The 27,541-nt window shown below is 39.4% G+C and overlaps 2 protein-coding genes across 3 annotated transcripts in view; one reads left to right on the top strand and one right to left on the bottom strand.

Moving 5' to 3' along the window:
• Window positions 1-4,220, bottom strand: part of LOC137255765 (coiled-coil domain-containing protein 34-like) — a 42,741-nt gene extending 38,521 nt beyond the window's left edge. The window contains exon 1 of one of the 2 annotated variants that reach the window (XM_067793287.1): window positions 4,165-4,220. The gene's annotated coding sequence lies outside the window, so the exon portion shown is untranslated. Of the gene's footprint in view, window positions 1-4,043 lie in introns of both variants that reach the window. The other variant, XM_067793286.1, reaches the window with a different exon arrangement.
• A 1,533-nt stretch (window positions 4,221-5,753) lies between these two features.
• LOC137256597 (dynein heavy chain domain-containing protein 1-like) overlaps window positions 5,754-27,541 on the top strand; it is a 159,752-nt gene continuing 137,964 nt past the window's right edge. Inside the window, exons 1-26 of the mRNA XM_067794472.1 lie at window positions 5,754-5,917; window positions 6,150-6,254; window positions 7,731-7,818; window positions 8,043-8,144; window positions 11,536-11,691; window positions 12,684-12,771; window positions 14,002-14,069; window positions 14,584-14,700; window positions 15,656-15,805; window positions 16,385-16,554; window positions 16,793-16,903; window positions 17,745-17,792; window positions 18,183-18,266; window positions 18,701-18,790; window positions 19,047-19,127; window positions 19,641-19,801; window positions 20,149-20,338; window positions 20,581-20,804; window positions 21,087-21,243; window positions 21,756-21,930; window positions 22,352-22,570; window positions 22,985-23,107; window positions 23,412-23,573; window positions 25,343-25,444; window positions 26,032-26,229; window positions 26,845-27,015. Coding sequence (XP_067650573.1) covers window positions 5,754-5,917; window positions 6,150-6,254; window positions 7,731-7,818; window positions 8,043-8,144; window positions 11,536-11,691; window positions 12,684-12,771; window positions 14,002-14,069; window positions 14,584-14,700; window positions 15,656-15,805; window positions 16,385-16,554; window positions 16,793-16,903; window positions 17,745-17,792; window positions 18,183-18,266; window positions 18,701-18,790; window positions 19,047-19,127; window positions 19,641-19,801; window positions 20,149-20,338; window positions 20,581-20,804; window positions 21,087-21,243; window positions 21,756-21,930; window positions 22,352-22,570; window positions 22,985-23,107; window positions 23,412-23,573; window positions 25,343-25,444; window positions 26,032-26,229; window positions 26,845-27,015 — 3,504 coding nt within the window. The remainder of the gene's footprint in view (window positions 5,918-6,149; window positions 6,255-7,730; window positions 7,819-8,042; window positions 8,145-11,535; window positions 11,692-12,683; window positions 12,772-14,001; window positions 14,070-14,583; window positions 14,701-15,655; window positions 15,806-16,384; window positions 16,555-16,792; window positions 16,904-17,744; window positions 17,793-18,182; window positions 18,267-18,700; window positions 18,791-19,046; window positions 19,128-19,640; window positions 19,802-20,148; window positions 20,339-20,580; window positions 20,805-21,086; window positions 21,244-21,755; window positions 21,931-22,351; window positions 22,571-22,984; window positions 23,108-23,411; window positions 23,574-25,342; window positions 25,445-26,031; window positions 26,230-26,844; window positions 27,016-27,541) is intronic.

Below are 27,541 nucleotides of genomic sequence, written 5' to 3'. Positions count from 1 at the left end.
CAGGCATACTGTTTCAAGCTCCGCAAACCTATTCACTGCGCATGTGTTATGGGCGCGGCACTGCACAGCTGTTGTAACCACTTTCCCCGCCCAGACCTGGGGGAAAATTTGTGAATCGTTTTAACTCGCAGGCTTTTTTTTCATCACATTTTTTTCAACTTTATATGTTGAATTGGCATTGTTGATGATTTGTTTCGGCAAGTGCACATGGAAAGGTAGCAAAATCTGCAAAGTTGAGTTTTGTGTTGGAAGTTATGCAACTTTCATGTTACCTTTAAAGGTCACATGCAACCAAAAAATCAAACATAATTAAAACACATTTATCACTTATTCATGACATATAATATACATTGCTGCTTTTAACAAAACAAATAAACACAATTATAAGCGTACAATCGCAATTCAAAAGTGCAATATTTTGTAGTTGGGCTTACTTCCCCCGAAACGAAACCCTCTGGAGACCGAACCCAGTCATAGCGGGTGGCTATGCATTCAAGTGTAACGACGGCTTCCGATTGGCTGTTTCATTTGCTGATATGCTGAGGGTTCATTGTGTGTACAGAAAGATGATCTGTTTGATGGGCATTTTAGAAGTATAGCCAGTCACACAAGAAAGTAAGATTCTTTATGGATAACAACTTCTTTTTGTGTACTTGATGCGTCGTTTCAGTATGGATTCATATACTGTTGTCAAACAAAATCATATACACGAAAAGAAGTCGTTATCCATGAAGATTGTATATAGAGATGTTGGGTTTAGAAAATACATGTTCTCTGACTTTGCGCTCGATCCAATAAAATATCATGTCAGTAGAGATGGTAAACTACTGCGTGGCTGGAATCTGTCATTCGTCCAAGTACAAAGCAGGACTTGAAACTGACACGAGTTTGCACAAGTTTCCATCAGATCTAGTCATCCGAAAAAAATGAATGTAGTTTGTTTGCAACCCACAAACATAAAAACATATCATGTGTATCATACGTGCCTCATTAGATAATGTGGCAGACACGGGACTCTGGTGCACGAGTCATAAATCAATGTATTTTCTTTATCAGTTTATGTCATATAGTCTGATAGGTGTTAAGTTCAAATTGCACATGGTCAATGATTGAAGCTGTGTATTGCATGTTGTCTTTAGCAGACAGGCAGGCAGACATATAGGTGTGAATAAACCAGACACTGAGCTTTCTCTGTGACAGAGGCTGCTTACCACAATCAACAAGTTGTTTTACGTAACGAGTAGATTATTTACTTGTTTGTGTACACAACCAAGATTAGACTACTGATCACGACCTCAGACGCTGGGCATGCATACTGTTTCAAGCTCCACAAACCAATTCACTGCGCATGCATTGTGGATGCAGCGCAGCACAGCTGTTGAAACCAGTTTTCCCCCCTGCACTGGGGGGAATTTAGTGAAACGTTTGAACGTTAGGTTGAATTGGCATTTTTTATGATTTGTTTCGGTAAGTGCATACCAAAAGGTACCAGAATCTGCAAAGTTGTGTTTTACGTTGCATGTGACCTTTAAGGAAAACCAAGGTCTGTGGATGCAAGGCTAATTACATGGCTAATGAAGTCACCTTTGAACAACATTGACAGACATGATGCATACTGCCACACTTGGCTGCTTATTTGTCTTTTTCTCAATCAGCAATGCATTTTATATTTCATTAATAAGTGACAACTGTGTTTTAATTATTTTTTATTTTTGTTTGCATGTAACCTTTTATTACCTTGTATCTGTTAATATCTCTGTACCTGTCAATTAGCCCTGTATCTGTTAAATACCCTTGTATCTGTCAATTAGCCCTGTATCTGTTAAATACCCTTGTATCTGTCAATTAGCCCTGTATCTGTTAAATACCCTTGTATCTGTCAATTAGCCCTGTATCTGTTAAATACCCTTGTACCTGTCAATTAGCCCTGTATCTGTTAAATACCCTTGTATCTGTCAATTAGCCCTGTATCTGTTAAATACCCTTGTATCTGTCAATTAGTCCTGTATCTGTTAAATACCCTTGTATCTGTCAATTAGCCCTGTATCTGTTAAATACCCTTGTATCTGTCAATTAGCCCTGTATCTGTTAAATACCCTTGTATCTGTCAATTAGCCCTGTATCTGTTAAATACCCTTGTATCTGTCAATTAGCCCTGTATCTGTTAAATACCCTTGTACCTGTCAATTAGCATGTCTATCATGTCTATGTGGTATCCCTTTGTTAATTAGATACATGTGTCATTTGGTAGACATCTTAAAACAATAAGGCAATGAATACATCTAATATTTAATGCATGGATTGTAATTTAATTATCTCATATTGTTTTAGTGAATAACACCTAATCCTAACTACCTTGCTTAAATCAAGTTAAGTTTCATACTCTTTTCTAACATCTTAAAATCAGTTCACATGTGAATACATTCACAAAGCTAACCCCTCGCATTCATCTGTGAAAGAATAATGCTTTTCCCAGAACAGACTATTTTGAAGAGTCTTGTCATAAACAGGAATGGCTAATTTATTTTGTATGATTTACAAACAAATTTCCATGCAAGATCGTGTACCTAAAATCATGACCTCACAACAAGGAGAGCAATGGCAAGCATGAATATTTTGGGGTTGGCTTAACACAGAAATGGTTAAAATTGTTTATGGCAGCAAAACATCATCTCACACCTGTTACAGGTCAATACACAACGTACATGGGCCAACACATTTCATTTACATTAAACACACGCTTTAAAGTAGATCTAATCAAAGCAAAGGAGTGATAAACTATGACAGTGTAGTACAATATGAACCTGAGGAGTATTAAGCTATTTTTCATTAGTACATGTATGTCATAATGTCATAAATCTATTAAGGATCATACCCATATGTTGTCCACCAAGTGCCAAAGATAGGATAAGTTATTTTTCTTTTTGCTCACATTTCTTTCACCGGAGGATAGGAAAAAAATACTACCAAAAGCAATTGCTGAGGCAACTGATTGAATTGCAATCAGACCTCGTTTAATTTAACACTTTGGTTTTTTATTGAACTGTTTTGATATATGAATCATTCAGATGTCTGAATCAGGACCTAGGTGGTCAGATACACATAAAAACAAAACAACATTGAAGCATAACTACATTTTACCCATGTACATTCTTTATTCAACATAACATCTTGTATGGCATAGCAGGTGTACAGAGAATAATCAGTGTCAATAAAAAACGGAACATTTAATAACTTAAAAAAATGTTGTTCTTATTGTTATGTTGGTGCAGTTTTGTGACTCATAACGAGTCTTAACAGAAGGTACTCTCCATCATCTTGATCCTGGTATTAGTGCCTGTTTCACATGCTCACGTAAGTTTGGTGGGGGTTATGATTACAATCAAGTATTGATCAGTAATGAGCTCCAATTATCGAACTGCATATTGTGTGCAGTAACCAGCACTACCAATACTACCAGTAAGAAAATTGACAACACATTTCTTGTATCACCACACACAAAAATCACACTGTATGTAAGTGCCAAACCTGCCAAAGAGAAAAATTATTTTTGATTGAGAAAGTAACAAGATTACTCTCTCAAACATCATCATCAGTGTTACATATGTAAACCTCTGAAAATGATTTGAAATATGCCAGTGCATTGCTTCAAGGATATGAACATATTTCATTGTCTTGAAGCATTGCTTTTTACCAAATAAACATATGATATTACTATGGCATACTGTTAGATGCAGTTTTCATGGCTTAGAGCATGTTAACTGGAACGTTTAAAGGTATCAGAGTGTAGAATTTTCATAGATAAGAGATATAAACATGAAAAAAATCATATCAAGCTGCCCAAAATGATGCCATCACTCTCTGTTTCAAACTGAGATGTAAAATATGCCTATAGAAAACCCGTGAGATAAGTCAATTTCAGTCACTCTATACACCAATACAAAAGACCAAAATCTGATATGGAAAAAGGTGATCGAAAATGGGTTACACCTGCTCGAAAACCGCAAGCTCATAAAACTAACATCTAAAAGTAAGACACTTACCTTTGTCAACCGACTACTAAAATATTCAAGTCACGTTTGATCTGAAGTGTTCTTAAGTCTCTCCGCCCGAATTACAAAATTAAAATTAGAAAACGAATGATCATCATACAGGAATGTTTACCAGGAGAAAATTGTCAAGTCAAAACAAAGTTCCAATATGGCGCTTTAATCTGCACAAAAGTTGTATCTCGAATGTCTTTGGATAAATATATAATATTTAAACTAATATTAATATTAGTACACGTCACATATTTATTACAACTAAAATTTACTGATCACAAGTCAAGTTAGTCAACACTGTTGGAAATATATATGTATATAACCAAACGAAATACCAACAGTATTTACTGCGTGACTACAGTGTTTGGGGTGACCAAGATGGCAACTTGGCAACCGATATTTGGATACTGATCGTCAGGAGTTTAATTTTGTCGAATTCAAGGAAAGGTGAATGTTGCAATGCCAAATTTTATTTTTACTTCATACTTTTATGTGTGTAAAGTTGGTAATGTTCACGAATCAGTTGATGTCATGTTGACATATCTTTGTATAGCTCGATCACTGTTGATAATGCATCAATTTTCGCGCACGAGCATCTGTTGCTCTTAATACTTGACACTTATATCGCAATGAACTGTGACACACTTTCTTTTCCAATCCACAGCCATACTTTGTTAAACACATTTCAATCAACGGTTCGTCCTCTTCTGTTTATGTTTGACTTGTATTTGAAATAAAATACATTAATGTATTGAAATAGTTTGCATTATAACCATACGTTGTCCAATAATTTGAGGACATGTTATTAAAATGAGTTTTGCATAGTGACACTTTCTGAACAAATTAACTTGGCAGATATAGTACATGTTTTAATGGTGCTGTTCATTCCTGGACATATTCTTTTAAAATTCTGTTACTTTTTCAATCATAAAGAACACAGATATCCATCAAGTGTCAAATTTAAGACAGCTGAGACTAATTCTATTAATATCAGAGTATTCCACTGACATGTAAAGCAATTTCTTATGTCCCTGACTGGAATTGCTGAACTTTTGGCATTACATTTGCAACAAATTATTTCCAATGTTCATTGACAACAGTGAAAAATAATAAATGCTGGTTCTAGTTTCATAAGTTTAATTCATAGGTTCAGGAATCAAATAGAGCTTCATGACATAAAGGTGTCACTCACACACACACCCTCACTCAAGAGCACTTGTACAGCCCACATATGGCATCAGATATAAAAGTAGGATTCAAGGGTGGAAGTTATAAAACTCCTTACAGGTACTGGATGGATAATGAATGGGTATCATGGGGTGGAATCAGATTAATATATTTCTTTTCTTTAATAAACAGTGTCTAACTTGAAATTGACACATTTGAACAAAAAAGAAGAAAGAAACAGTGGTGGGAGGAACAGCTTTAATAAGAAATGTAATTTATAGCGTTTTTATGACTCTAGAAATATTTCAAACATATTTAGAATGCATAATGTTTTCCAAACAAGTGTTTAAAGTGATACTGACCTGTTATTCTTTAAAGAATGCAAACTTTTGTGCTTAAAAACTATTAGATTAATTGTTTCATGCCATTTAAAGTATATTTTGTACATAGTTTGTACCTGACATTGACATATGTTATTTCCTTACAGGCAATATGGGAACAATGTTTGCAAATTAGGTACATGTGAATAGTGTACATATAAAAATGGCAAAAGTAGAGTCGTGCGCCGATCCTCTATCCTCCTCCACGACCGCCAAGTTGCCAGTACTGCACAAGGGTCGGAGCAGCCTTGTGTCGGATGTACAACCAGGACAAGTGCCATCTCCCAGGGAAAGAGCAAAGGGATGGGCGGCTGATATCAGAAAAAGGTAACATACTGAACTCCACTGCAATCTTGTATGTTAGATAAAATATGAAGTTTTGTAATTCTTACAATTATTTGTGCATAAGGAGTTCCTATTTGTTTGTCACTGTATCATATCATTTTTGATCATTTCATGGGTAGAAGCTTTGTAAAGGTCCATTGCTACACATGAATGGTCAAGCATAAAATGATACTGTAAATTGCTTTTACCATGCTGACTTATCATACCATTTCAGAATTGATGCCAGTAAAGAGGAGGATAATGAAGTTGGTGAAGAGGATGTTGCATGCTTAAAACATGAACTTATACAAATCATCATATGCTCCCTCCAACAGGACAGGTGGGTGTCATTGCAAACACAGTGTCGGATAGCACATACAATTGTTCTTGTATTTCAGAGCATTCTGACACCAAACACCAGGTGTTGCATGACAGTTGAGCACCCCTTTAGTTTGATAGTGTCCTATGTGCTCACGCAGTGTCGGACAGCACAGACGACTGTCCCTGTATTTAAGAGCATGCTGACATAGGACACCTGGTACTGCATGACAATTGTAGTGGTCTTGGTCTAATCACACAGTGTCAGACAGCTAAGATGACAGACTGTTCATGCATTTCAGAGCATTCTTACATAGGACACTATTGCATCCTTTCACAAAGCTCTAAGGTGATCGTAAGCCACTAAGGTCAACATAGCGCAGTGTCAAAGAATGGGACTTAAGATTAACCTTAATGAAGGCTGTTTCGGGAATGGAGTCCCAAGTGTAGCATAAATGTCCCAACATGGGTGGAAATAAATCTAAAATTGCTAGTGTACTTCAGTACAACTGCACATGTATTATCACTTGCCCTGATCATTTTTCAACTACACTGGCTGATTTTCATGTTGATTTTTTAAATACGCCACATAATTAACATTGGAAAGTCAACTGGACACCTGTACAGTGTGAGATACAAATTTTGTTTCCCAACAAAAAAAAATATTGGAGTTGGACATTGGGCAATGGTTTATTTCCACCCCTGCCTAGTAGTTACTGGTGTACAGGCATAGTCACCAGGTGTCCAGTAGGGCAGGTGTATTAGCTTGATATATCTGTCAATGTTGTTATTGGTGTCAAGCTGTTATAGATTATATATCAAATGTCTTGAGGTGTGTGGGGGGTTGTAGTAGCCTAATGGTTAAAACATTTGCTCATTGCAACTCCAGGGTACGATTCTCCATGTATGATACATGCAGCCCTTTTTGCTGGTGTTCCCCGCTGTGATATGGCTGGAGTATTACTAAAGGTTGTGTAAATCAAAACACACTCACTTACACACACTCATGTGTCTAGTGAGTTACGATGTATGTGTCATCCAATAGCATGAAAATGTGATATTCTTTACATCAAGAGATAATGTCTGGACCAACAGACAATAAGTCAGAACCAGGCCAATACATTATAGACAATTACTATAGACTGTTATAGTAAGATTATTTATAGCTGCTATGGTTTCTTTGCTTGTTAGTCAATTTGTGTTTAATTTGCATCACTGGTTAATTTACGCTTGCAGTACTATCATGGAGTCAGATTAGTTTTTTGTTTTCTGATGAGGCATTTCATGATTGTAACTAAGTTCAGTTAATATTGTGTGATGTATAGTTTCAAATCTCAATCATTATGCATGATTTATTGGATTGTAAGGTTTGTATTCATCGTACAGTAACACATCAGGGATTCATGACAAACCTTGCCAGGGCTTGCACATTTGCGATATTGGTTGCATGTCTAGGTATTTCTGCTTGACATCTGTTTAATGTCCTTGTTTGTTTCAGTCGGATGTCCTGGATCTTCCTGCAGGAGGTCTTGGAACTGTTGTCACCATACAGGGAACATCTCCGCTACTGGGAGGCGCAGTCAGAGGTCTTGCTAAGTTTACTGTCACTATGCTGCACACGTAGAATTAAACAGTCACTGACTGTTGAATGGGGAACATCTTCACCACTTCAGAAGTGCAAGAACATTTCTAAAATATTAGTGTTTTCAGTCAGCCATTTTAAATACTTCTTCTAGCTCCCTTCCGAGGCTTCTTTTATACTTTCATGATGCTACTTGTTTTGTCTTAAACAATATTTGTGTATTCACAGTTCCACCACTACCTGGAGCGTATCGTCAGCCATGTTGAGTCCCACAAGGAGAGATTCTTTGATCTGCAATTGGTTGATGCTCTGTCCAAGGTCTTCCCCGAGGTAGGTTTGTGTTACATAGTCTGACTCTCCCCAATAAAATAGGTCTTAAATGGCACAATGGTCTAACAAATCCTAGTAGAAGGTCGCGTCATGTAACCTTTTTTGACCTATGACCATCCAGTCAATAGTGAGATGGTTAAATAGATTTGACCAGTCAGACAACAGCTATTACTTAGGGATTGGAGGGACCTACAAAATAATCACGTCACTGACACAGATCTCTCCACAAACACAAATCTGCATATAACACAGTTATTTGATCAGCAGTATATACGCTTTGGGGTTTCTGTTGACATGGTTACCATTACCTAATATTTCCACAAAATGACATCCTTGAATATTGCCAAAAACACTATTTTCAGGGACTGTTTACTCACCGTTGTCATGGCTGTAATGTGCGCTATGTTCCTCACCCTAAAGTGATCGTACGCTAAACAGCATTCGGAATCGTTCGGTATGAACCTTTTCGAGATAAAAATTTCAAAAGGTATGTGCGAATGTCCACTTTCGTGATTTGATAGGCTGTGTTCTGATTGGTCAGTCTCAAAGGTTGCCTGATACAACCTCCCATAAGGTTTTCTTAGACTCAGTAGTGGAGTGTAACGAAAAGTACTGAGGCTATGTTTACTTAGGCTGTGCATGGCATGATGTATCAAAGAATGTTTCTAAGCTAGGTCCTCTATTGCACAATCTGTCAGCCTTCGGGTAGGTCCTATGTTGCATGACCCATTTAAAGTGTGTCAGATGTAGAATTTTCATCAAAGTGTTGTCTTCAGGTCACCATTTCTGTTTGTGTTGGAATATTATTCACTTGTATCAAAACTATAATTTTGAGAAACAACAATACAACAGAAGGTGCTACGTTCAGAATAGTAAAGTAATGTATGCCTGTTATGGATCAATGGTTGTATCATGCAAATGAACCAAATTCAGTCTTTGAGTTAGAAAGATTATTAAACTTTGCAGCTTTGTTAACCACTATTTTAACTTACCTTACCAAAGGCCATATTACCTCAAGCTTTGCTTAAAAGAGATCAGACAATCATTGATATTGCCATTCTCTAGAATGGCTAACTCATGTATTGATGAATGTCCAGGAACGGAAGTGACATGATCTCCTCTCCCGTGCAAGGACGGACTATCTAGACAATTCACTTTTACTTCAAGCATCTTGCAAGTCAAACATTTTTTTTCTTCTCTAAGTTGCTACTTTCTGATACCTTATCACAATTAAAGTTGTTTTTTGTATCTGGTAGATATGCTTTTTATAAACTTTTCTATTTTGCGTGTGGGTGAAAAAGAAAATACTAAAACTTCACCTTCCTGGCTACCTTGTGTCTCTCAGTTCAGTAGTAGTGTGTATTTTCTATGTTGTTAGTGTCCCTCCACTTGCCTGTTGTGGTGTTTTGTAGTCTTATTTGTGTCTTTCATCATAAAGTTCTTGCTTGCTAGTGTGTCACATTATATCCAAATTTGTGTTGCTTTTTCACGCTCTTAGCACATTGGAGGCAGCCTTTTTGGAGGTTTACTTTCTTCCGTCCCAACTGCCCATTTTTTTTACAGGGGAGTTTCATTTTTTTTTTTCTTTTGGTGTTTCACCCTTTTTGTGTGTTACAGCTTTGTGTGTATGACACAACAATTCTGTTGTATCTGCTAAGGGCAGGTTTCAGCGAAGGACCCCCATCCCTGATGTCCAGACTGTGCCATGGTATCATGTACACTTATTGAGCTGTGTCATCACTGTATTTCATTGTCCGTCCACGACCTCAAAGCATTTCTCTTTGCGAAGAGGAAACAGCTTACTCAGCACAAGAGTAAGATGTCTTCTCCGACTTTGTCTTCAGGCTCACTATCCTCTCTGCCATGGACACTGGACACCCATTCCTCCTCTTCGACAGTTTAGGTGCCTAATCCAGGCTCTGTTCCTGTGCCATGTAGGCTTACCCCTGAACTTCAGCACTTGTCATCCCAGCCTGATGCCCTTTCTCATCTGGAGGTACAACAGCTTCTTTGGATGCTCCTTTATGACTGCTGAACATAGCGCTGTCCCAACGTCGATACCAGCAACCACTTCTGCCTCATCTACTGTGGTTCCAGTGCCAACGCCTGTGACACGATTGAATTGCATAAACCAGCGCCAACACCGATGCCAATACCTGTGCTGACGCCTTTGCTGACTACTGAATCCCTAGGATGGCACCTTCCTCAATGGTCTCTTGTGAAGAGTATTAACAATGGCAGTTAGTTGAGCATGCCCAGCACCTGGAGGCTGAGTGCTCCCATCGCTCTAGGAGGTCTTGTTCACCGAGGTCTCATTGCTGATGTAGGAGCCCATGCCGAACAGGTCTTTGATAGAACCTCTGCTCTTCAGCGTCCTATGCCTTCTGTCTGTAGTCATCAGCACAATGCCCCTACTGTATCATGGGATGATTTGGAGGAACGCTATTTTTCTCCAGCTTACAACCAGGAGATGATAGATGAGACAGGTACTGAGGGTACTTACCTTCCTCCCTCCACTGTCCATGATTGGATTGCAGACAGGTTGTCCGATTACCTGTCGCCGTCTTCTTCAACTGAGTTGCCACCTCACCGAAGTGGCTCCGAAATCATGCAAGTGGTGACTATAAGATTCATAACTTGGATTTTGCTGATAGTGGGGTGACGCATGATGAATCCCTGAAGCTCTCCCCAATCTTCCTATTGTCTCCAGGATTTGAAGATGTTAGTGATTGATATAGAACTTAGACAGATGCTGAAGCCTATTTCAGTTTTGGCGTCTGCAGCTTTAGCAGGACCCTGGGTTTTAACAAAGGTCTATGCCTCGACTATTGATCATTTTTCTGCGCTATACCAGAGAATGCCTTGGGTGTGCTTGTTTCCTTTGGGTTTCCATGGGTTGCTATCTGTCTCTTGCTCCAGGTGTTGTCTGTGACTGCCGTTTCAGTTCGTCTTCCCTGATTCCCCTTAGCGTTTGGTCTTGTTGATAGTGGGACGGTCCTCGGGAGACTGACACCGCCGTTCTACTGTCGAATCCATATGCATAAGACCTATGGCAAGGTAAGTTAAAAGTGTATTTAAATCTAAATATTTTAGATATTTAAATACTTACCTTACCATAGGGCGGTAACTCCCTTCCAACGCTGGATGCTCCTCCCCTCTTTGGGCTGTTCAGACCTGTTTAGTTAGTAAAAGTTATTTGTTTGGATAGTCAGTGCTTCCGTGGGAGAGGAGATCATGTCACTTCCATTCCTGTACATTCGTTGATGCACGAGGATGCCATTCTAGAGAATGGCGAATTGCTTGACGCTTGAGGTCATATGCATAAGACCTATGGTAAGGTAAGTATTTAAATATCTATACTATTTAGGTTTTAAAATTTGTTGTGTGACAGGAAATTGAGCTCCTACGGCGACATGGGGCCTTTCCAGCGAAGCTGTACTGTAGTCCAGGTGTCAAGTCTGTCCCTCACTCACCCAGGAAGTCATCGAGCAGTGTTGGCAAACTGAGACTGCCAGACGGCACCAACCCATACTCAGCACGTGTACTTGTGAGTGATGTATAGGCTGTTTTTTTTGTGTGGTGAATAAGTTTTGTTTTCATGATTTGTGAATACATGAAACTTGGGAAAATTAAGGCTAGAACTTATCTTTCGCATCCCATATTTATTTAAGAAACTGAAATGCTGAGTGTTGTTTGTCATCATTGATACTGCTTGTATTGTATCATTCTCTGTAATATAGCTGGCATGTGCTGCAGGTGGCAGGTGGATTCCATGTAGTTGCAGTATTATAATACATGTAACATGAGGATACTTCATAGATACAGTGTTATAACACACATGGCATGTGGATTCATTGTAGATGCAGTTTTCTAACACATGCGGCATGAGGTTTCAATGTGGTTGCAGTGTTATTACACAGGTGGCGTGAGGTTTCAATTTAGTTACAGTGTCATAACACAGGTAGCATGAGGTTTCAGAGTAGTTTGTAGTGTTATAACACATATGGTATAGGATGGCATGTGGAGTCTTTGTTGATGGCCTGTTAATTCTGTGAAGCTGCAGGTTTGTAACATATATGTGGATTCCGTATAATTGCATGTGTCAATGACATCTACTCGTTTAATACAAAACATCCAAATTCCCAGTATGACATTCTACATTTATTATGTATCCTCTTATCTTGCATTAGCCTGTTTTAATGAGCTTTGGCGGAAGTAGAACTGGCAGGGGTTTAAATACGGAACCTGGAGTGCAATACAGAATTGGACCACTTCATGGGTATTGCACCCCTGTATTACTGTCCTAAGTTTACATGAGTATATAATTAATGTACAGAATGTCATACTAGTGTTTGTGTTGACCTTGTAGCTTCTCTGCTGCCATGACATCTTCTTGTATACAAAACATCCAAATGCACTAGTATAATGTTCTATATGTGCATTTGGATTCCATGTAGTTCAAATGTTATAACACACGTGGCATGTAGATTCCATGTAGATGCCGTGTTATATCAAATGTTATATGTGAACTATCTTCAGAATGAGGAAGAGATGCTGCCCTCACAGAAACTGACCATAGGAGACCTTGGACACTCACTGGGAGATGTTGCCCTGGAGATGGCAGCACGTAAGTCAAGGGGAACAACTCTGTATTGTTCATCAAAATGAAATAAATATTATATGATGGAATATGTCATTATTTACAACATTACATAATAGAACATGGTCGTCATTTGAAGATCCTGGTGCAACAGCAACAAATGTCAATACTTCATCTTTGGCATCACCCATATCTGATGTCCATGGAATATTGCTGAGCACATTGTCAGCATGTCACTCATTTCATGCAACTTTGTTTCTACATGTTATTATCCATGAGTTTGGTTTCTTTTTGTGTGTTAATTTCAGTATTAACACTGTCACTGGTTATTTAGTCATGTCACAGGTTAAAACATATTTTCAGTCACTATACAGTGCGATGTAAGTTGCAAATGCTCTGATTCCAGAACACCTGAACTGTAATATTTCATGCAAGATTGATTTGACTTAGTTTATTATATTTGTCCACAGTTGCCTTGTTTCATCATGTTTAATGTTCTACACAATGGAATCCTGTTAATCTGGACTGCTAAAATAAGAAACCCTGACTCTCGTTGTATAACTATGGGAAGATCTCTCTACAGCTTAAGCAACAGGGCCCTGTTTCACAAAATTGTCTTACAGTAACTGATAGCTCCCATACTTTAACATAGGTTTACAAATGTCATGGCACTAAAATTGGTTTGTGAAACAGGCCCAAACACAGAATAGTTATGAAATTTTCCAGGTCAGAAGATTAACAAGGTTTCAATGTGGACAAGTACTGGCACTAAATTACATCGAAGGGGTGGTTGTCGGTACAGAGGTACTACAGATATGTCCCCCAGGGATGTTTCTGTAAACAGAAATGTACCCTAAATAAGTAAAAATGCAGAAATGTACCTAGTACACTAGACACTGGGCAAGACCATATTCTGCAATCCAAACTGGAAAATGTATGTTGTGCCCATTCTGAATGCGAACGATATTGTGCGCCATAAACTATTCATTATTGTGTATGGCATTTCTTATATTACACAATCAATGCATCTAATACAACAGTATGGCAGTACCTATTAAGAAAATGACAAAGTAAAGAATTAAATCATCCTATGGTATGTTTCTGTATTTTGATTTTGACAAGGGTGTAGTTCTGTACATGGAAACATACCTAGGGTACAAGTCCGTAGCAACCATGCTGATATTATCCCCTTGGATTTAAGTTACCTGTAGTTATTGTGTTGTGTTCCTCTGCTTCACCTTCTGCTACAACATTCAGGCGAGTCCATCTGGAGCCACTGTCTGGGAACCACAGCACTTGCACTCAGCACACACATACCACAGCAGGTACTGTCTCCACCGCAGTAGTGCTCATAGAGTTCATTTAGTAAAATAATGATATTAACAAGAATTGTACAGATGTGTATTCAATTGTACATGTTAAAATTATTTGTTATTTTTTGCAAATTATCAGATTTGTGTTTTTTGTTTATAGATATTTTGCCCAATGCTGTGGATGCCAAATGTTAATAATTTAGAATAGGCTGTTGATATCTTTGCCAACAAACTTGAATGTTTTTTTCATCTGTTATGGTAAATATACTATTTTTTTTATGTTGTTGGTGATCCTATGTTTATCTTAAAAGTTTAAATATCAAATTATCAACTTTATGCTTTCTGCCTTAGTGGCATAAATAATTTCTGTCTGAGATTGATAGAATAACCTCTGACAAAGATGATAATTTTGCAATTTTTGTCAATTAGCAGTTATATCTTATCTGAAGTGAAAAACATGTCAGCTCAGTTGTGAGGGAAGCATTATACGACAAGCAAAGTCAACCCCCCCACTCAAATATTCCAGCCCAAATCACCATCACCCCCGAGTACCTCAAGGTCAAGGTCAGTGTCCCAGAGCATGACCTCTCCACGGGATAGTGAGAAAAAGACACCTCGTAAAGATGTTATACAGTCAATACAGGTAAGAATAAAATCACAGTTGTAAAGTATGCAATGGCAGGACTGAGTTAATGTCTTTTCTCCGCTTATGTCAAAGTTGTTATTCTCGCAATGCTTACAATGAGATGGACCTGGATGCCACACGCATTTGTATCTTGTGAATCTGTGATCAGGCTAAACAAAACATGCAATCATACAGTAAAATACTTTTATAACGAACTACAAGGGACCACTGAAATTAGTTTGTTATGTCTGTAGTTCGCTATTCACGAAAATCCATTGAAAGAACAATAAAACATACTATACAGTACAACACATTCCAACTCAGTTAATCATGCATTCATTCATTCATATTACGTTCTTTTCACAACAAAGTCAGTGATCTTACTCTGTGCACGCTTGGCCAACTGCATACGTCCCACAGCCTCATTCAAGTCGGCAAGCCAATCGAAAGAAAGCCACCTTTCTGAAAACAGTTCCAGATACTGTCACTTTACTTTACTTTATATTCAGGCCACCTCTGTAGTGTAGTGGTAAGAGCATCTACCTGGTTGTGTCCCCTGCCACGTCATACCAAAGATGTTGAAATATGGCACTTGTTAGTCCCTGCCTGGTGCTCGGCATTAATGGATACAAGGACTTGTTGGAACTGAGTTCGTGTAATGTGTTTGAGTGAGGTATTCATGCTTAACTGCTGCATGGTATCTCAGTGAGCTAGTAGTATAAAAACACACATAAGCACGTTGTCACGTGAGTGAAATAATCTTGAATACGACATTAAACCCCATTTCACCTAACCTCGCCTCTTTTATATTTCCTACTGTGTTGTATGTCCTTGAATGTTTCCAGTCAGTTAGGAGGAGATAAGTTGGGTAACAGGCAATTACACATTGATGCAATCACCTACATTCCATAACATTATCGTTGTATTTGATCGGGTTTCATTTTAGTCCTGCATGTGGTCATTGTCCTTCCAGGAAGAATATATCCCAACTATGAATGGCCGAGAGGCAGTGGAATATTTTGCCAGATGTCATCATATTGGCAAAATCAAGTCCATCCACTTCAATCTGGCACCTAATAGGCACTACAGACCCTATGATCTTATCTCTGTACAGAAGAATAAGGTAAACTCCCTGGACTTACGAGCTGTGTTACGATGTTAAATAATTTTGAATCCTTAACCAGAGACTTTATTCATCTTGTTTTACAATGGTTGTTGCTACGAAACTAATTACAGAGTTGCCTCCCATAGGCATTACAGAATCCTAAGATATTTGGTTCAAGTCCCAGATTTGATTACAGATGTTGAAATTATCTGCTTCATTATAAGCTATGTTCTTGGGTGTAATGGTTCTTGGGTGGAATAAATGAAACATTAAGGCTTGCAGCACTTTGGTAAGGCATTGTGCTTTTATGTCTCCAGGCTGCTGAACTTATAATGTTATATACTGGACAAAATAAGTTTGGGATATTGGTATTTTTATGACTGATATTTTATCACTGTGTCGAATAAATACATCATCATTCAAAATTTCAAAATTTATATATTTCCCAAACTATTTTTGTCCAGTTTATGAGGATATAAGAATAGATCCTTCTTTGTGTTTAGTCCCAACACACTCAGCACCATGATGTACACCCACCATCACCTTACCAATGCAAGCATGGTTTAGGAAGTTAACAAGGTGGTGTTGTGATTGCAGGTCAACAATGAACACTATGTGTTCTCCACCTTTGGTGTTCTCCATGTGTATGAAAACCAGCCCAATGAGAGCCTGACCCTTGGGGAGTGGCAGAGAGAGGCTGTGTTATGGAAGGCTCTGTCATCGATACCGTTCTTCAAGAACTATCTGATCAAGAAAATGTTTGCTAGGTAAGCAGACACCTTCCTTTTCCCTGTACAGAGTAAGTATAACATGAATAGTGATGGAAGAATGAAGGAAAAGTGGACTATGTGTACAGCAGGACATTTCAAGTGTACCTCAGTGATGAAACAGATGTTCAGTGATGTAGTGAGCACCTTGGATATAATTAACATCAGAACTAATGACATGGTTTTTTTGGAGAGAGAAGGACACTATTTTATTTTGTCTGCTTTCTGTAAACTTCAGATGGCGTGCCAACAAGTTATACCTCGACTACCTGCGGAGACAGGAGATGATTGCCAACAACCTCCTTCACAACATCCCAGCATTTGGAGCAGGTCTTCTCCAGGTGTCAAGGTAAATATTAATTTCATGGCTCAAGATGTAAGACATCATTTACCCAACAGTTCTTAATATCACACTATCAGCATCAAAGGTTGTGATGCACTTTTCCCAACATGTTTATAGAACAAGTTTATTGCAGATACACCCATGACTGATGTTTAAAAACAATAGTAAAGGGTAGAAATTATTTTGTTATTTGTGATGGTTTGTAGCAGCAATACTTGGTGGCAGGGATCCATGGTTGTAGTGATCCTGTATCCTTGGTAGTAGCGAACTGTGGTAGTAGTGATCCTTGGTGTGGTAGTGATCCTTTTGATGGTAGTGGTCCTCGGTGTGGTAGTGTTCTATGGTTGTAGTGATCAATGGTAGTATTGATTCATGGCGTGGTAGTGATCCATGGTTGCAGTGATCCTTGGTGTGGTAGTGATCCTTGGTAGAAGTGATAATAGGTAGCAGTTATCCACGGTAGTGATCCTTGGTGTGGTTGTGATCCTTGATAGAAGTGATCCATGGTGTCATGATGTGTGAAGGACTCCATGCTTGTTCTCAGAGTGATAATTTTTTTGTTTTTTTGTGAACGTTGTCAAACCAGGATGATTGTATGTGGTCAGTGACCAACTACCATGGCTTCAAAACAGTTTCACTAAACTTTCGGCAACAATGAATACCTAAATTATAATTCATACAATCAGTTACAAAAATGGGGTTCCAGACATATATTCTGTTCCTTAGCAATGAACAGCCCCTTGATGTGGGATTCACTGTATAATGTGTGGCTGAGATTTAAGCAAACACAGCACACATACACACACACAGAGAATTACAAATGCAAATCTGACTTTTGTATTTGCAGGTTGCTGAAAGAAGTGATCACGATAAACTTTCTACCCTTTGAAACAGAGTGAGTGCTTTTAATTTCAGGCCTGGGGAAAGGGGTACTTAATGTCATCACCAAGTTGTAAAACTAAATGTTGAGTTACAGTCTATACCTGCTTATCTTGTACTGAAACATGAAAACGTACATGTTACATATGCATACACTAAAACAACAAACGTGATATGTCACATCTGCCATTAGAAGTAGCGTACACAAGGATCAGTTTCAGGTGATCAACATCTTTACTACAAGCAGTGTGTGCCTGATCTCATTAAAGAACTAGATGTCCATTGAAGTTTGGCAGTTATGGATGATTTTGAAGGCAGATCCAGATTCACTATTATCTAAGATGAACATCACTTTGCCAATATTCAAATCAAGTGGAAAGTCCATGTATTTGATTGTGTGCTTCAGCAAAACCTACCAGCTGGGGGAGTATGAGAACAGCATCAACTACAAGAACATCCAGGCTGATAAACTCTTGGAGAGATTCTTCAGGTCAGCTTGTGAAAACTTGTTACAACTTGAATTATTGATGTTTATTTACCGTATCATCTCAGGATAGAAAATTGCATTTGATTTGAATATGTACCATTTGCTCTGTATCATAGAAACAGTTTAGTCAGACATATCCCTGGTGCAGAGTGATAATGCATAGAGAAGCTATAAATTTAGCTGATGGAATCAAAGTGTATAAAATGTGAACTTTGGGATTTTCGAACCTGGATGAGTGCTTTTTGTGATATATTTAGTGTTATCATAAACACATTGTTGCATGACTAAAATTAATTTGTGTAAAGACTCCTACTGTCAGCTTTGTTCCATGACATGAAACATGAGACTGTTGTAATGCTTATTAGTTTAATTCACCAAATCTGGTGATTTGGGTCAGCAGAATATTCCTATTGTTGAGTTTGTTGTGGGTGTTACAGCTACTGTAAGATGGTGGTAGAGGTGACAGCTGAGGAGTCGTTCAAGAAACTGCGTTACTGTGAGGAGCAGGTGAAGAAGAAGACATTCTTGTGAGTAGTTGCATCCCCAGGCATGGAAGGGGGAGAAAGGATGTTACATGCTTATGATCACTGGTCAAATGTTACACCAGCCATATTTAAATACTAGTGAATATCATGTCATGAAATATTGCTTGACCAATTCTTGTAAGAAATGTCTATAATGGGCAGTTGAATAAATTTGTAGTCTTTTATGAAAGACATGACATGATAATTACTTCCTATTAATATTGGTTGATGCCTGAATATTGCCATCTGCCTGATGCAGCTCCAAGGACTCTTTGCATCTCCAGCGCACGAAGAAGGAACAGAGAGAGGAGAACCTGCGCATCGCTAAGAGTGAGACAGGGTAGGTGTTGATGCACCTACAGAAACATACAGCCACCTGCCTTGTAGTCAGAGACTAGTGAATATTGGAAAAGTACTCTTACTGTGTCTCCAAAACACTTGATGTTGCAAACAGACAATTATTTAAGAGGGATAAGGACAGATTATCTGTCCTGACAGAAATTAATGCTGGTCTCACAGTTTGGTGAGGAACTTTGAACAGTTTATTCAGTTTCGAAAAGGGAAGCAAGAAGGAAAAAAACTATCAGTGTATTCTTATCACAGAGGCAAAGTTACATTTCATGATATTCATATGCATGTGAAACAGCACTGTGAGTTATGACCTGGTTGACATTATATTTTTGACACTGTCGACCACTGTTAGCTGTCGACCACTGTTAACTGTCAACCACTGTTAGCTGTCAACCACTGTTAGCTGTCGACCACTGTTAGCTGTCGACCAATGTTAGCTGTCGATCACTGTCAGCTGGACCATGGCTGATTGCTTATTGTTTCATTGTGATGCATGTTGTAGACGCCTGGGTAACTTTGTGAAGTTGGTGGACCAGCTTATTGTGGAGCACATGTTCCATGTGACCAAGACACAGGTCATCAGTTTTGTGGAAAAGGTGCTTTGCATCACTGATGCACCAAGGGATGGATTCTTCAAGGCAAACCTTGTCTTCACAAAACACGGTGAGAACTTGGACAGAGTTTGCTTGGGTTTATTTTTCAATGCTGCACACAGCAATATTCCAGCTACATGATTAAATAATCAGGTCCGGACCAGACAATCCATTCATCAACATCATGAGCATCTTATTATGCAAATGTGTCATATGTCAACCAAGTCAGCAAACCTGATCACCTGATCCCATTAGTCACCTCATATAACAAGCATGGGTTGCTTAAGTCCAATTCTAACACAGATCTTCATGGGGCACGTGGACAGAGACTATTAATATAGTGAAATTAATATATCACTTCAAACTTTTTGGTAACTATGGCAGCAAATGTTTCAATCTACCTCTATTGTGTTTCAGAGGTATTGGGTTTGTCCCCATCCAAGGAACGTTTCCAGAAGGTGCTCACATCTACCCTGCATGGCATCCCGACTGTTCTGTGTGCTAAGGCTGTGCCAATGGATGGGTCTGTGCCAGAACATGACATCACAGACGAGACGGACCCTGCTGCAAAGTCATACGACAGCACTCATCGATCCAGTGATGCCAAGTAAGTGCTGCACATGGGGAATACAGTAGATAAGCTATTGCATGTTTAAAGAAGTTTAAAGAAGTTGGTAATGTTTCTTCACTGATAAAGGTAAGATTGGAAATATTTGCCTCAGTCAAGAGTTTCAGTGTGAACCTGTGCATGTGTTGCATTGGCTACATCTCCTCTCCTTTGAGATAAGTATATTATGACTAATATAAGATAGTGATTGGGATGTAGCTGATTATGTGTGTTTGTTGTAGGCCCAGCTCCTTGACTGATGGTAGTAAAATCAGTTCCAAGAGCATAGCAGGGGCCTCTCAGGTCAGCTCTGTCCGGCAGGAGACACGTAGCCAGACACTTGCTACTGTGTCAGAGAAGGACTCGCAAGGTGAAGGGTCAGAGATAGAGGTCACAGAGAAGGAAACCAGCCTTGATCCTAACCAGCCGGAAGACCCCGAGCCACTGCCCAGTCTTCCCAAACATTGTAAGTCAGTTTACAATATAAGTTACAGCAATAATGTCATTAAAGTCTGATTGTGATCAGTTGCTGGAAAGAAATGTCATTCAGAAAGTTTTGAAATGATAATAATCATTGAATGAATCTCATTTTGTAGGAATACCCCTTTTCCAAGGAATACCCCAGAGTGTATAGACAGTTGACTCTACACCTTTATGTTCCATTGATGTAAGATAGGTTCTTGTAGAGGAAATTCTTGGTCGTTTTATACTGTGAAATGGTTCATCAATTCGGCTAATTCTATTGTAGCAAGTCCACGAAAGGAGGAGGATGACCTTGGGGTGGCAACCCCTGACCTTGTAGTGATGAAGGCAGATGAAGGGCTGCTGGTGGTGGAAGGCGAGGGCTTCATGGGGCAGTACTCTCCCCTGTCTCGTGCCAGTCTGGAGGAAAAACTAGTCATGGAGTAAGAGGGAGGACTCATAGTCGTAGAATATAATGCAAAACCTTGTAGTGTGTGAGCAAAAGAAACTAGTGTACGTAGGAAACACTGTATTATAGAAAGGAAACAATACTATTGACTTAATAAGGTAAACACTAATGGCCATTTATACAGCTCCTTTTCCTCACATTTGCTTGCTCAAATTGCTAACATGTTATTACCATTGATAACCCAGACTGCCTTCTACACAGTTATTAGTCACGGGACTTGTAAATGCAAAGCATAAAATGTTTTAACTGTAACATTCCTGTTGCCAAGAAACACTATGATAAATGAAACAACCAGTGAGAAATGTTTTCATGTATGTTATCTTTCTCAGTTGGTAAAGGCAGTTTTTCTATAAGGCAGGGATTGGAAAAGTAATTTTTACAGTGAAAAATTATATATCACTGGTGGATAGCTTTTGTGTGTGTTATGTTAGAATGACCAAGGATTTGGATTTTCTAATGACTTGAGCTTGTGATTTTTTTGTGCAGCTCAGAGTTCCAGGAGGTGCTCAAAACCCAGTCTGAGTTGATGGCCATGGCGATGGAAGAGATTGAGCAGTACTGTGAGTTCAATAAGTGGCTCAATGAGATCCACCAATACTGCCACAGGTGGAACAACATGTCTGTCAGGGAGTTCAAGGGAGCAGCAGCATTTGCTATTGAGGTGAGAACAGGACAGAACAGTTTAAACCCATAAAGATCTGGGTTAGAATTGGTCTTCAGCAACCCATGCTTGTCGTAAGAGGCGTCCATTAATGGGATCAGATGATCAGGCTGGCGTAGCTTGGTTGAAAATGTCATCATAATTCCCAGTTGTATTGATCAATGCTCATGATGTTGATCACTGGATTCAGACCATTGCCATATAGGTGGAATATGGTGGAGTGTGGTGTTAAACAAGAAACAACAAACAAACAATGGTAAACTATGGCATACTGTCACAATGGGCCCTGAATTTGTATAAACAGCCACACACATAAATATATGCATGTTGCTGTGTGAGTGCACAATGTCTTAAATATCTTGTTTTATGCCCCATTTTACCTCTGCATACCATTAATAATTCCCAGCAATCACTCTTGCAGCAAAAGCTAACTGAACTACGCCAGTGGTCTGAAAAGGTCCGCAACTTTGATAAAAGTTTTGTCACAGAGAATGGCCTGCTGTACGTTGACTGCTCTGCAATACATGAAGGGCTCCTACCCAGACTTGATGATGTGTACCAGGAACTCATCACATTTGTGTCAGATGAAGCCAAGAACCTCGCCCGGTCGTTTTGTGAGGAGATGGTTACTGTCATTCAGGTAGGACCAGTAGCTCTTTGTGTTCTTTCATACTCAGTCTCACACATAGATCTGTGACCCATGAAGATCCAGGTTAGAACTGATCTTCAGGAACTCATACTAGATGTAAGAAGCGACTAACAGGATCGGGTGGTCAAGCTCGCTGACTTGGTTGACACATACCATCATATCCCAGTTATGTGGGTTGATGATCATGCTGTTCATCACTGGATTGTCTGGTTCAGACTTGATCATTTACAGACCATCACTATATAGCTGGAATATTGCTGAGTGTAGCATAAAACCAAACTCACCCACAGACCTATATGACTGAAGGCCAATACTGGTACCATCACAAAAGCTTTACTCAGCTAACAGTAGAAGAAGAGAAAATTGTAACAACCAGTGTCTAGCAGTACTTTCATATGCTTTCAGAACATGAAAGACAAGCGGTCTACAGTTGATGCATTTGCTGTGTTTGCCAAGAACTTCTCCCAGTACAAGAAAAATACCATCACGTACCAGCAGCGGGTGGAGTACATCAAGTCTCTATATGAGGTGAGGGGACCTTCCTTGCAGGAATGGTGATTTTGTTAGCCATGGATCTGTGAGATACCAGTTCATTATGAGGAAGAAGGTCATGAAATACGCACAGATTAGATTTTGAAGGACTTTGTATCTGATGTAACTTGAGGGAACTACAATTTATGAGTTCTACATGAGTCTCAGACCTTTTCAGTTGTGGAACAGTGCACTCAGCAGTCATCATTTAACAACACAAGAAGACCAAGATGATATGTTTTGTTTGAGGTTTGCAATATTTGTTGATCAGTTGGAGGAAAGTCATGTTTATGTGTATCAGGTGATCCGAATGAGTTACCGCCAGCTGTACCCAGAGGAGGAGAAGCTGGAGGAACAGGTGTGGGCATCGTGGGAGGCCTTCCTCATGGAGATGCAGGAGGCGTCGGAGTTTGTCAACATCCAGACTCCACTGATGACACAGCAGTTAGAAGACACATACCAGGTAGGCTAGCTGTAGGGAGGAAATATGCTGATAACCCATAGCAGATCAGATATGATGAGGCCATGTACCATAGGAAGGTTGGGTTAAGGGTTAGAGTGACAGTGTGGGGAAGACACATTTGGAGGACTCGTACCAGGAAGGATGTAGGAACCTCTGGAAGGATGGAGTGAGGTGAAGATGTAATGTCTAGAGGACACATACAGGGTAGGATGTAGGGAGGGGATGTACCCCTGGAAAGATGGAGTGAGGTGAAGATGTAATGTCTAGAGGACACATACAGGGTAGGATGTAGGGAGGGGATGTACCCCTGGAAAGATGGAGTGAGGTGAAGATGTAATATCTAGAGGACACATACAGGGTAGGATGTAGGGAGGGGATGTACCCCTGGAAAGATGGAGTGAGGTGAAGATGTAATATCTAGAGGACACATACAGGGTAGTGCTGTCAAAAACCTTCAGCTAGAGAGTGGTCTAATCACCTGGTGCAGTGTAATGTAAATTTCCCACTTCTTTAGTCTTGGATTCGCCTCCTGATGACCATGTTGTTATAATGTGAGCGTGATATGATTTTCTGGAAATTCATAGTTTGAATTGCCCCACTTTGATGTCATCTTCTCATATCTGAGTTTGTCCTGCTACAGCGTCTTGCTCATGCAAAGACCAAGAAACAACAGCAAGAGGCACTGCAGAACCCCAGCCTAGTTATGGTATACAGTGGTGTTTGACATAACACTCATGCAAAGGCAGATAACTCTTTGTGAAAAATACAAAACTTATCTCTAGAAAATATTATACTGCTTCAGCTTTTGAGATGTACTACTCATGTATTTGATGTGAACATTCCATTTCAGCTTTAGGTATAATAGTTACACATAAACACTTAATTGTCATGGAAAGATGTGAAACAAGGAGTAACTGATGACACATTAAAAGTCATGCTAATGACACAAAAATACAGAAAGAAGACAGGAGAGTGAAAGTCATATCCATGATGATATATCTATATGACATATCCATGTGGCTGTTCTGATTTAGATAGTTATCACAGTGATGATGCCATTTCTTTGATTATGAACACAAATGCAATTAAATTCATTTAATTGTTTGTATATGTCACATCTTTCCAAAGGATTTATGATTGTTGTGATTTGAGTCTGACAGACTACTAACATATTTTTGGGTGATATTAATGTTCTGTTTGTGATTTTCTTAATCAATTAAAATGTTGTGATCATATCTCCCAAATTTCTACATGCATAAAGTTCTACAGGCTGAACAAAATGCATGCAGGAATACCCTACCTGTTACCTGTGATCCATACCCTAACTACCTGTTACCTGTGATGCATACCCTACCTGTTACTTGTGATGCATACCCTACCTGTTACCTGTGATGCATACCCTACCTACCTGTTACCTGTGATGCAAACCCTACTTACCTGTTACCTGTGATGCATACCCTACCTGTTACCCGTGATGCATACCCTACCTGTGACCTGTGATGCATACCCTACCTGTTGCCTTTTACATGTCTCCTACCTGTTACTTGATATGTATCCCCTACAGTGGAGCAGAAAAGTGCCAAACCTTTGTGCTACAGACTAACAAAGTGATCTCAAGGCTAAGACTACCAGATGTCTGTGTTGGAGAATGAGAGTTTGCATGTTTTAGGGCTGTAACAGCACATGGTATGTTGAGAAAGTAAGCTGGATTCATTAGCAATTTGTGCATATTCTTGTGCAGCCATATACTATGGGTTTTTTTCATGCAGCGTCTTGAGAAAGCGGCTAAGGAGCTCTCGGAACAGGCCACCAGTGGCATCTTCCTGGACCCAGACAACAACCCCATGAAGATACTCAGAGTCATGAAAGGGGTAGGTTTGTTGGATGTTCAGGCATCGGCTAACAATCAAATAAGAAGTCTACAAAACATTTTGAGTTATATAATGTTTACACTTTTTAAGTTTCCCTTCTGCCAATTGATATCTACAGTCAAACATACTTTAATTCTAAAATGTTGACACAGAAAACTGTTCGGAAATGATCAAGATTGTCACTTGGTTGGTCATATTGTTTGGTTTATTTCATATTTCACATCATAACACATGGCTCATTTAGTGCTCTGTTACTTGCACTGGTGCAACCCAATATTGCAAAGTGGGTATACTTCTGAATAAAACATGTAAATAGTTGCATCTACATATTGCAATAAAAGCAGTGCAACTGCAATTTGGCTGGTGCAACCAGGTTGTTCTCTTAGGTTTGGTGTCAGTTGGTTAATATCTCTTAAATCAAGCCATGGAACAGACATTATTTATTTTGGCCTTGCATGTCTAAAGGTTGATATGCTAAATTTCAGAAGTACTCTTAGATATATCTTTTGTATGAACAAAATGTGATCACCAGGCTTCATGTATCATCATGAGGTGACACATGCACTGACTTGAGAGTGTTATTCTAGATCCGGGAGGAGTTCTTCTCAGTCCAGAGTCAGCTAAAGGAAGCCAGCAAGTGGCGTGAGGCTATCTGTGGGGAGCCATATGATCTCAAGTTCCTCAACAAGATGACCGTGGAGATGGATGTTCGTCAGCAGCTTTGGAGATATGTTGAAGTGTCCACAAGCGCCATCAAAGAATGGAAGCAGATGCTGTTCAGGAAGGTGAGTTTGTTGGTGTGTATACTTTGGAGATATGTGGACCTTCACAGGCGCCATCAAGGAGTTGAAGCAGATCCTGTTCCAGAAGGTGAGTTTGTTGGTGTGTATACTTTGGAGATATGTTGAAGTGTCCACAAGCGCCATCAAAGAATGGAAGCAGATGCTGTTCAGGAAGGTGAGTTTGTTGGTGTGTATACTTTGGAGATATGTGGACCTTCACAGGCGCCATCAAGGAGTTGAAGCAGATCCTGTTCAAGAAGGTGAGTTTGTTGGTGTGTATACTTTGGAGATATGTTGAAGTGTCCACAAGCGCCATCAAAGAATGGAAGCAGATGCTGTTCAGGAAGGTGAGTTTGTTGATGTGTATACTTTGGAGATATGTGGACCTTCACAGGCGCCATCAAGGAGTTGAAGCAGATCCTGTTCAAGAAGGTGAGTTTGTTGGTGTGTATACTTTGGAGATATGTTGAAGTGTCCACAAGTGCCATCAAAGAATGGAAGCTGATGCTGTTCAGGAAGGTCATCTGGATAGCTTGTACTGTGTGGATTATTGGTACCAATAAGGAATGGAAGCAGATGGTGAGCAGCGTGTAACCAAACTCACTTTCTTCAAAACAGATGCATATAAAGAAGTCTCTGGAGAAGGTGATGGAATGGCAGTCAGCAGCAGCACAGCTGAAACCCCACCTGCCTTATGGCGACCGTGTGCTGAGTACCTGGTTCACCTCACTGCAGGAGTTCAAGAAGGATCTGCCACTACTCCACAGACTCTCCAACGAAGCTCTCAAGGTACACATATGCTTTCTCACTCTCCTACTGAAAAACAGTACCTGCCTCCACACTGTGCTCCAAAACATAATAAGCAATCAAATCAGTGTTTTAGCACACATCTGATAAGATAGCATCCTGTTGTTCACCTGGGGATCTAAACTTGCATCCTTTTTTGCCAATATGGTATCCAAGATGTCTGTTAGAAACATTGGCTTTTAATGACATGATTGAAACTGTTTCCACTATTTGATCCATCCAAGCTTTGAAAGAATTCCATGGTGATTGTGGACGTGTCACCTAGTGGTTATAACATTTGCTCTTCATGCCAAAGCGTTTGATTCCTCAGATGGGGTACAGTGTTTGAAGCCCAATTCTAGTGTCCCTCATCGTGATATTCCTGGAACACTGGTAAAAGTGGTGTAAAAACAGTACTCACTCACATCACTCTACCATGAGAAATATTTGGGCCATTTCTAAAATCACTGGAAGATCAAATGTCCTGAACAATCACAAATGATCAGAGCAATCACAGTGTTTGCTCTGA

Source organism: Haliotis asinina, chromosome 11 (genome assembly GCF_037392515.1).
Source record: "Haliotis asinina isolate JCU_RB_2024 chromosome 11, JCU_Hal_asi_v2, whole genome shotgun sequence".
NCBI classification, from domain to species: domain Eukaryota; kingdom Metazoa; phylum Mollusca; class Gastropoda; order Lepetellida; family Haliotidae; genus Haliotis; species Haliotis asinina.
This window is presented reverse-complemented; position numbering and strand designations above follow the sequence as displayed.